The sequence below is a fragment of the Podarcis filfolensis genome (assembly GCF_964270895.1).
Source record: "Podarcis filfolensis genome assembly, chromosome: 8".
In the NCBI taxonomy this organism is placed as follows: Eukaryota; Metazoa; Chordata; class Lepidosauria; order Squamata; family Lacertidae; genus Podarcis; species Podarcis filfolensis.
This window is the reverse complement of record NC_139611.1, coordinates 86,155,220-86,166,381: the sequence shown is the minus strand read 5'-3', so window position 1 is coordinate 86,166,381 and position 11,162 is coordinate 86,155,220. Positions and strand designations below refer to the sequence as shown.

At 45.2% G+C, this 11,162-nt stretch overlaps 1 protein-coding gene across 1 annotated transcript in view; it reads left to right on the top strand.

The window, feature by feature from the left end:
- The first annotated feature begins 474 nt into the window (after nt 1-474).
- LOC310768733 (cytochrome P450 2A13-like) overlaps nt 475-11,162 on the top strand; it is a 53,050-nt gene continuing 42,362 nt past the window's right edge. Inside the window, exons 1-4 of the mRNA XM_083627446.1 lie at nt 475-2,308; nt 4,087-4,249; nt 7,568-7,717; nt 8,963-9,123. Of these exons, the coding sequence (XP_083483572.1) occupies nt 2,129-2,308; nt 4,087-4,249; nt 7,568-7,717; nt 8,963-9,123 (654 nt within the window). The 5' untranslated portion in view covers nt 475-2,128. The remainder of the gene's footprint in view (nt 2,309-4,086; nt 4,250-7,567; nt 7,718-8,962; nt 9,124-11,162) is intronic.

The following is an 11,162-nucleotide window of genomic DNA, read 5'->3' as shown; positions in this document are numbered from 1 at the left end:
TGTGGAAGATAATCAAACAGCTCCTTCAAAAATGGGACTAGTTCTTCCTGGAATGCTTAATTAAATTCCAAAGCCCTCCATTCCTGGAAACTTATTCTTCTTAGCTTTCTGGATATAATCCATTAATTCTGCTGTCACTGGATCCATTTCTGTTTGAGAATATTTCTTTAGGATTCAAATTATCCAAGAAATCTAAGATATCTTCCCAAGATGGATTTTTTTAATGAATTATAAAGTTGACTATAGAAAGCAAATAACTCATCTTTCATCCCAGGTTTTCGATTTTTGCCTTGTTTTTGAGAAAGCCATCAGTGTTGCATCTTTAAAATATCTACCAAGGTAGTATTTATTTCACATTGCTCCCTTCTCAAAATACTTTTGTCATAAATAAGCTAAACCTCGTGTCACATGTTTAGCATATTGCAAGTTTTTCTTGCAACCAATAGATAGCCTGTGAGAGGTCATTTTTATGCTACACCTCAAATTGAGAAAACCCCAAGACTAACCTTTCCTCTTGTTTCACTACCAGTCAGATCAGTCAGAAACTGCCCCAGAACCATCCTCATAGGTTTCTTGCCTCTGCGCAAGATGAAGGGTCCTGAAAGCCTAAATCTCAATGGGAAATGAACTGACCATGACAAGGGAATGAAGTCTAGAGCCCTCACTTTCAGATCACACTCTTCATGCCCAGTTGAGAAAACTAGGTCCAGAATGTGGACTACCACATGCATTGGGCTGCTGAGAGGTTGGCACATTCTCATGGTCGCCATGCCAGCCCTGAAGCCCTGAGCTACCCCAGAGTCAGTCACCTTGGCATGGGTGTTGAAGTCTTCCAACACAAGCAGTCTAGGAGTCCTCCACCCCACCTCCAAGGCCATGTGATGGCCTGGGAATCTGATTCAGAGGCTGAACCTGAAGAATCCCAGCCTGCACAGGAGTCCCCGCCTCCAGGGCCGGCTGAGCCAGGGCAGGGGCTTGAATCTGAAGAGCCCGCACCTGTGCCGGATCCTCAGGAGCAGACACCAGATGAATCCACTCTGGCTCCGGAGGTGATTGAGGACCTGTTGCCTGCAGGTGCTCCTCTCCCAGCCCTGTCAGGGGAAGGTGAAGCTGCCTCTGGGTCCAGTAACCCTCCAGCCTCTCCTGAGCTGCAGAGGCTCAGGGCAGAGAGGCGGAGGGAACTAAGTTCTCACAGGGGGAGTGCTCGCCTCCAGGCCAGGAGAGGCGAGTCACCTGTGGACCGGGGCCGCCCTATGCCTCGGGGCAGATAAAAGCCAGCCAGCCCCAGTCCCAAGTTGCGGGAAACCTGTTTCTGCCAGCACCCTGACCTGCTCTTCCGGAGTTCCTGACCACGCCCGGCTCCTTGCCTTGGACCCCGCTTCGCCATTGACAGACAGCCTCCAGACCCTCGACCCAGGACCGGACTCAGACCACGCTGCACGGTAACCCCCCCCCCCCGGGACCAGCACAAGCCAGCTGTCTCAGCTCAGACAGGTAGGCTGCCAGCCAGCGAGGTAGCCAGCAGAATCTCTAATCTGTCCTTATTGCCCAATGCCCAGAACACAAACTCTACACCCCCTCCCAACTGGATAGAGAGGCTGGAGAGAGAGATGGAATAACTCCAAAAGGGGATGTGATCCTTCAGCAAAATTTATATAAGAGCTTCAGTTCTGGCTGCTTGGGCACTTTCTCTTCCCAGCTACTCGGAGCTCTGCAGGTCACCCGCAACCCCCCCATGGGTCCCCTCAGAGCAGCAACCCTTTTCCTCTGCTACACTCCTCTTAGTCTTACACCAGCAGAGACCCTGTTAAATGATACAGAATTCTGAGAAATGAGGTGAGAGAATTGTGCTTGACTCTGGGACTCCTTGAAGCTCCCGTGGTGGTGCAGACCTGGACAGGCAACTCCCTGTCTCCACTATCTGTCCATCTGAACTTTGCTCTGGAAGGTCTTCTCTTGACTTGAAAGAAGACCCTGAGCAGAGAGTAAACAGGTTGCACAATTTCAAAGAGGAGGTTCTTCCAAAGGTATGTAACAGGCTCAACTCAGGCTCCGCAGGTATTTTCTCTTCCCAGCTGGTCAGCAACACATTGCCTGCAGAGCTCCACAGGCCACCCGCAACCTCCCCATGGATCTCCTGGGAGCAGGAACCCTTTTCCTGGTCATCTGCCTCTCTTGCCTGATGGTCCTCTCAACATGGCGGCAGATGCACCGCAAAAGCCAGATGCCACCTGGACCAACTCCCCTCCCCTTCATCGGGAACCTGCTCCAAGTCAACACAAGCGATATGTACCGTTCATTCATGAAGGTAACTTTCTATCATGTATCAGAGCACAGTCTGCCATTCTCTAAATTGTTATTATAAAATCATTCTTAAATACTGTTGATTAATGAAGGTCACTCCCACCTATCTATCTACCCACTCATCCTTCTCTTTCTCTCTCTCCCAGTTGACTCATCATCTCCTTCCATCACATTCTCCATCTTTTTATTCTCTCTCTCTTTATATTTCTGCCTAAGTGGAAGGATCTATGCTTGCATACGGCTATATGTTTCCATCTTGCAAGATATCAGCTTTAATTAAAATGTTTTAAAAAGACTTCCACTGTTTACGCCACATGTCTTTTATACTTCAGCCGCCATAACCTCTGTTCTTCATATCCTTCCTATAGGTTTTCCTTAATTTTTCACATTCTTTATATTTTTCACAAGATTAGTCTAAACACAACCAAATTTGGGTAACTGAGCCCTGGTTTTGTAAATATTCATTTAGAGAATCCCACTGTTTCTTGACCATAATCTTAGGTTTTCTTGTGTCTCATTTTCACATCAGCTGGTGGTTCTTTTCAAGGAAAGTCCTCAAGAAAATTAGTCAGCATTTTAGTGTGCATTTCTTTTAAATAAACATTTCCCCCTAGCAATTCCTCCAGATATTGAGGATTTTCCAATGTTATTTTCGATCCTATGAACATTTTCGTGCACACATTCCCCTAATATATGTACTTATCCTCACATTTTCTTGGTGGGGGTGGGGGTGGAGGACTGCATCATCCGACTCAAAAACGTTTCAATTTTGAAGGGGCAGCTCTGTTTCAGAAAGTGAGAATGAGGACTGTGCATTATCACGTGGACTGAACCCTAATTTCTCCCCTACAAATGGCTTCAGAGATTTATTGCAGCCGCTACATGTAAGTCCAGGTAAATGCTTCACTGCAACACCAGCAGTTTCATCAGGCTGTGGCACACCTTTCTTCCTTTTCATCATCTCTGAAGTTGGCGCACATGTGGACAAAGCCCGGACCTAGGAAGCCGCTGAAGGGAGGAGGAGACTGCCCAGCGCTGGACCTCCTGGTGGGAGTCCTTTCAGCCTGGCTTATTATTTCACATGGTTCACACCATGCTCAGTTACAGCCTTGGGCTCCTTAAAGGGAAAGTTGCAGGCAAACTTAACCAAGAAATGAATAGTGCACTGCCCAAAGAAATCCAGCTATTCTCTTCTTAAGAATTAATTAGAAATCTCACACCCAGCAGAACCTGCTCTACCTGGTAGGTGAAAATGGAGACTTCCCACCAAAGAGAGGTATTTGGGCATGAGTGTCCAAGTAACTTAGATTAAAGAAATATATATGCACATATGTAATGCCATGGCAGCGGAAGGGGGGATCACATTATGAGCTAACATTTCGTGTAAGATACAGTTTGTGGAAAAACAACAACACACCAGCCTCTAGAACGGTAAGAAACAACATTAGTAATACTCAAACAATTAACAAAGCAGTATTCCCACCACTGGCTAGCTATGTATTATGTGTTTATATATGTTGGAAGCCGCCCAGAGTGGCTGGGGCAACCCAGTAAGATGTGTGGGGTATAAATAGTAAAATTATCATTATGGAATGGGATGTCCCTATTTCCATCAGAGAAATGTTGAAGGGCATGCACCTCTTTTTCTAGAAAAATAGCTCTGGGTCAGCTAATGCTAGGGAGGATAGCCAGTTTTTAATCTTGCTTGTCTTCCTGAAAACCAACCTGTTTGCTCCATCTGTCCATCTGATTTCACACAATGCCCTCCCCCTCTCTTCACAGATTCATGAGAAATATGGTCCTGTCTACACCATCCACTTAGGGCCCCGCCGTGTTGTGGTCTTGTGTGGATACGATGCTGTGAAGGAGGCCCTGGTGAATCAAGCCGAAGAGTTCAGCGGCCGTGGAGAGCAATCCGCATTTGACTGGATTTTCAGGGGTTACGGTGAGTAGCTCTTCTTGGGCAACCGTTGGCCAGAGTGCATCTTTACTGGCAATTTTCTAGTGTAACTGAAAGCAAATTATTTTCTAAACTTGGTACACATAAAACATTGGTAAACTTGGTACTTAAACAGTTAATATTCACACTACCCTTTCCAGCTGACTCATGCACTGTTCCATCAGCTAGTACTACATTTACAGATTTACAAGGCTGACTTTGTGCAGACTTAACAAAAATGTTTGTCGCTGCTGAGTCTAAAATCCAGTCCTGTCCAACGTTGTGACTGGTGCCTCAAACTGCTGCAGAAACATACTGGACTCGACTCTTCCTGTCTCCTCGCTTCCCAGCAAACACAGGCCGCCCTTTTCTTGTGTTTTCTCCCACAAACACAGTGCACTGACGTACTAAATGCTTAGTTGACCCACAACGATAGCATCTTCTGACTCTGAAAGCTGCTTCCTCAACAACCTCTTTAGGCTGCCGCTCCTCATCAGTTGCATATCTTTTACTGGACTGCCTCCCATTTCTGGAGTTACGGTGAGGCCTTCCTCTCATGGCGTCTTTTCTCCTCATCAAGCAAACGCCCAATTAAGAAATGCATTGTTAATTGGCTTTCTGGAATTGCCTCCAAAGTCATCACTAAATTGTCCCATGACTCAGGAAGTGAAGACAGAACAATATAAACCTTTCTCTGTTCAGAAAAATGTTCCCCAGGTTCATTTAACTGTGAAAATAAATCACGCATTATTTGAAGGTGTTTTGAAACACATTCGCCCTCACTTAGTCTGGCTCGGTACAGAGCTCTCATTAGAGTAATTTTGCTGCCAGCAGTGTCTCTAATATGTATCGCTCTCAGTGCTTTCCAAATCTCACTTGCTGTTTCAAGGTCTCGCACATGAGATAACTGAAACTTCTCTAAACTCAAAATTAAATTGGCATAGGCTTTCTCCTCCAGCCTTTGGTCTGCTTCATCTACTTCTTCATCCTCATCTTTTACAGGAGGGTTAACAATAACAGTCCAACATTGTTCTTTCTTTAAAAACGCCTGCATCTGTAAACTCCATGACGTATAATTGGACTCTCCCAGTTTCTCTACTGGAAAATAGGAAGTTCCCCCTTGACCTCCAGCTCCAAGTCCAGCCATGGCTCCACCCAGCTTTCAGCTTTCCACTTTACTCACACGTGGCTTGAAGAAATGTTCGGCTCCTGGTCTCAAACAGACACTCCCTGCCGACGCCTTCACACAGCCAGCTGCTTGGAGGGGGATTTTCAACTGGTGGCAGAGGACAGACTGTGACTCCAGGAGACATAGGTGTAAAACCAAAACTAAAATGAAGACTTTATTACAAAACAACAAACAGAAACTCTGGTGGGCGTTATCCCTGCAGGCAGGCTACAAAACGCAGCTTTTTCCTTTTGTAGCCATGGTCAGCTGCAACCAATTAACCCAGAAACTTCTTAAAGGTATACACATGTTTCCGTGCAGAATGTCTCCCAACATTTAGCAATGGTCCTTCATGCAGTCCTATGAAGAAGATTTTTGAATACCCATTTTTCAGTGGAGAAAAGTGGTCCGAGAAAGGGTTTCTCTAGGCAATTAAAACGAGTCATAGACAGTGGCGGAGCTTCATGCTCCAGCACCGGGGGGCGGAGAGCAGGCGGGGGCAGGACTGGCACGTGTCCCGGGGGCATGGCGTGCATCCTGGGGGCGTGGTGCGCTGCCACAAGGGCGTGGCACGCGTCCTGGGGGTGTGGCATGCTGCCTGCAGGGACATGGTACCCAGCACGAGAGTGGGGGCAGCCGCAATGGCACCCCACCAGGATCGCACTGCTGCGGGCAGTGCACTCCCCCCACACTCCTTTTTTTTTTAAGAAATATTTATTAAGATTTTACAAAAAACAGATATGCAAAAACACATAATAAAAAAACAAGAAAAAAAATAAGAGTAAACACACACACAAAAAGATACAAAAAATTAAAAACAATTCTTTTTCATAATTTAAAACTCATTTGCTTGTTTCTTTGACTTCCTCACACCTCCCCTTCTTGTATTCCCATTTAAATAATCAAATCAGCAAATCCTTACCCTCTTTCATTACCACTTATTTCCAATCCAACACCATTTTAGTTATTATTATTTTTTACCTATTTATACCCTTCTTCCATATTCTTAAAGCATTACAGCTGGAAACCACTTAATTTCTATCCAACATCATTCTAACATTCATTAATTTTGCAATATTTCTGTAGATAGTCTTTAAATTTCTTCCAATCTTCTTCCACCGCCTCTTCTCCCTGGTCCCGGATTCTGCCAGTCATTTCTGCCAATCCCATATAGTCCATCATCTTCATCTGCCATTCTTCCAAAGTGGGTAAATCTTGTGTCTTTACTCCTCTTCCTCCGACAGTGGTCATAGAAGAGATGGGATTTGCATTTTAATATTCAAAGCCAAGTAGAGGACCAGTGATGTAATTTAGTTGCTTTGCAAGTGTAGATGATCGTGCCTGGAAAAAGCTCTGGGCTTTGCATGTGCCTTCCATCAGCTGATTGTCGGCTGTGTCTTTTCCTCTATTGTGCTCCCTGTCGGAGGTTCCTTACGACCGAGCTGAAATGGCTCTCCCCCACGACGTACTATCTTCAGAATCCAACGACCTCTGCTCCGACGGTGATTAACAACCTAATCCTTTGATGAGGCTTCAGGCACGCTCCTCCATTACACAGAGTATCCAAACAGTAGAAGGAGCCGAGAAATATGTGCTACATAGCTACGTTTATTTCTAGCTACACAGGACAGAAAAGAATATGCATCTGCTCTCTGTGAGAGTCAGTGAACAACAACACAAAGAAACAGGAAACCAGTAACATCAACATCCGTCACCCATCTCCCGTGAGACTTCCAACAGTCTGGAATGTAAACAGAGTCTTGTGACTCCAAAAACTGCACAGTGGCATAACAGAAATCCAACACTCCTGCCCACTCTTAAATACCTCAACTGTCTACACACACACACACACACACACACACACACGAGAGAGAGAGAGACTCCTTAGCTTTGCAAATGTGTTAGCAGTTTTATTGCTGCACCACTAGGAGTTAGAGAGAGAGAGAGAGAGAGAGAGAGAGAGAGAGAGAGAGAGAATGAGAGGGACCACTTACACTTAGAATGTTCTTCCAATTGCTGAAATTGCAACTTTAAAAACCAGTCAACAAAGATTTCATTGCAGGGGGAATCTCTATCACTGTGTGTTTTCAGCCACATTCCCACTGAGTGCACCTTCTCCTGTTCCTCCTTCCCTTTACTCCTCCTTTGCTTCTCAGGAGTTGCCTTCAGTAACGGGGAACGGGCCAAGCAGCTACGCCGATTCTCCATCATGACGCTGAGGAATTTTGGGATGGGAAAGAGATCCGTCGAAGAAAGGATCCTGGAGGAGACCCACTTCCTGCTGGAATCCCTGAGGGAAACAAAAAGTGAGCTCAGTTTTGGTACCTTCAAGAATTGCTGCTTAATGAGTTACAGGTAATAGTTAGAAACTGGACAGTTATCTGGGCATTTGAACGCTGATAATCTGAACCTTGTCACTGCGGCATTTGATTCCCAGTTGTATATTGGACATCCCCAAGATTGCAAGGAGCAGGAGCTAAAAGTGCCAGTCCCTGCTTCCCTCGGACAAAATAAGCCAGATACACAATAGCAAAATGTGACCCAAGTGATCCAAGTATTAAAATTGACAAAATTATAAAAACTCAATAGATATTAATGATCAATTAATATCTCGGTCCTGTATACCTGAAGGAGCGTCTCCACCCCCATCGTTCCACCCAGACACTGAGGTCCAGCTCCGAGGTCCTTCTGGCAGTTCGCTCCCTGCAAGAAGTGAGGTTGCAGGGAACCAGGCAGAGGGCCTTCTCAGCAGTGGCACCCGTCCTGTGGAACGCCCTCCCACCAGATGTCAAGGAAATAATCAACTACCTGACATTTAGAAGGCATCTGAGGGCAGCCCTCTTTAGGGAAGTTTTTAATACAAAAACAAATGCTATTAACCCCAATACTGTATCAGAGGCAAAAATTAAACAAACTATTCTTAAAATGCCAAGTGGCAAAACACAATGATTGGATGGAATCGCTATTGAATGGTATAAGATCTATTGGTACCAAAACTTCATCAATTGTATGATGAGGTACTTGATGAAGGTATTTTATCAACAATATGTAGTCAAGCTTATATTACAGTTATTCCCAAACCAGATAAAGATCATACACAGTGTGCAAGTTATCAGTCTATAGCATATCTTTGATTAATGTTGATACAAATATTTTAATATTCTATTAACCGGTCCAAATTGGAATTGATTGGAATAACACTTGCAATTTAATGTTGAATTTTGGATATAATGGAGATGAAAAAGATTTGGATTATTATAAAAGATGCAGGAGGAAATGGTTAACTAAAGGACCCACAAAGGGGAGGAGGGAAGTCTTGGAGATTCTTTGGGATCTTGTTTTAATTGATTGTAAAAAAAATTGAACTGGAAAATTAAATAAATTTTTAAAAAACACAAATTGGAATTGATGCCAGTAGGTCAAAAATTTGATTGCACATTCATTAAAGGAATATCCATTTCGGATTTGTTCTGAATCTGTTAAATACCTAGGCATCTTAATACGACGAGATATAAAACACTTAGTTACTGTTAATATATATAAATTTCTAGGTGCGCCTTTTGACCCCACCTACGTCCTGAGCCGTTCAGTGTCCAACGTCATCAGCTCCATCGCCTTTGGCAACCGCTTTGAATACGAAGATAAGGAGTTCCTCTTCTTGCTCAGCACTTCGCTGGAAATCTTCCAGTTCACTGCCACCTCTTGGGGACAGGTATGTTGGAGGGGAGGGGGAGGACTTCCAGCATGAGATTGTGAATAATGCCACTTCTCTTAATCTGCTCAAGGCACAGCATGCAGGGCAGCCAGCATCAGGTGAGGCCCTGTCATTACCCCAAAGACCAGCAGTGTAGCGTTCCCAAAGCAAGGAAGGATTGGACTCTGATAAAATGCACACAGAGGCTTGACCAGCAAGACTCTGGGAGGGGTGTGTACATAGCTGTCAAGCACCCCTTATTTGGCGGGACAGTCCCTTATCCCAGCACCATGTCCCGCTGATGTCCCTTATCGATGATGTCCCTTAAATTTCCCGGGTTTCAAAGGAAGCAGCTCCTCTTCCTCCCTCCCTGTCGGCCAAGGAGGAGGGAGGCTCCAACTGTGTTGCTTGGCTGCGTTGCTCACCCAATAAAGAGTCTAAGAACGACTGGGGGGTGGAGCTTGCATTCCTTGTGCCAATCAAATCGGCCACGTTGCCTGGGGACTCGCCTTTGCTCAGCGCTTCCCAGCGGAGAGGTGACGGTGGTTTTCCTTGCTGCATCCCCTTTGCCGGGTTGCTGCGCTGTGGGAACCACTGCTTGAGGCTTCGTTTGGCTGCTGGTTGACTAAAATCCCTTATTTTGGCTGCTGGTCCCTTATTTTCAGGGCTGCTGGTCCCTTATTTTCAAATCTGTAAGCTGACAGCTATGGGTGTGTATAATAGTAATTCCCTTCCCCTCGGCCCAGGTCGTTTTATTCACAAAAGAACTTTTTACACAGTGTTCGTAAGAACCAATCAGTTTTCTTCTGAGCATTTCAAAAAACCCCACGTGGGACAAAGTTAAAGTTAAAACTACAAAGAGCTAATTTCCTACTTGAGCGTGCATATGTAATTCAGAGTAAATAAAAGAAGAAGCAAGGAGGAATGCTTTTAGGAAACTCCAGAGGCCATAAACAGCAATAAACAGGAGAGGAAGGGTAGGTAGTATTTACCATCTCCTTGTGAACGATTAACAAACTACATCAAAGCTACCTTCTATCTTTATGACCCAGGATGCCTGATGAACAACTGGCCTGTGTGCTTAGAATGCTGATACGTGCCTGTCAGGCATAGAGAAAGCAAATGCCTGAGGTGCAGAGGCTGTGGGATTTGATCAGAAATTATTGTCAATGAATTAAACCCAGTCAACGCAATGCGTTCATTGCGGACACAATGGCTTGCTCCATGTGTCATAATTCCTCATAGCAATCCCACCTGAACCCCACACTCTGGATATTTGCACTCCTACACAGCAGTGGTGTTATGTACTGAGTTGAATAGGATCCAAAATGCAGCAGCCTGATTTGTCCTAGAACAATAGGATCCAAAATGCAGCAGTCTGATTGGTCCTAGAACAATAGGATCCAGAATGCAGCAGTCTGATTGGTCCTAGAACACTGCAGCAGTATGATTGGTCCACAGGAGCCACCCAGGTGGAAGTGAATCCACAACCTGATTGCCCTACAGGAGAATCCCGGAATTAGCCAATCACGTGGGGCCCATTGTGTAAATAATGTATATAAAGCAGATATTTTGGGGAAACATTTATTCTTTCTCACCACTATGAGCTGAATGAAGAGCATAAAATCAACTCTTGACTCCGAGTATATTTCAAGTGGTCAAGACACAGAGTTAGAAGCAGCAGCAGTGCCAGCTAAGGAGCCAGACCACATTCAGGGGTCTGAGTGAGCCTGACCAATAGAAGCACACAGCACAACCTCCCAGAGCATCAGGGACTGTAGAACCACAACCAGGACCAGGACCCTCACAGGTGCCTTTCACAAATGACCCAAATGCCTCCCCTAGTACCTCACAGGAACTGCACCAAGTGTGAGAAAGAAAGCAGAGGCACCAATCTTAAGAAACTAAGTTCTCTACAAGTGGGCAGAACCTGGGAGAGGTTTAAAAATGTTTAGCTATTTGTTGCTTCTCAGTCTGAGCTCTCCATGGTGCTGCAACTCCTATTCTGCCTTGCTCTTTGGTCAGGCTCTGCCTGGAGCAAGTTTACAATGTTGCTT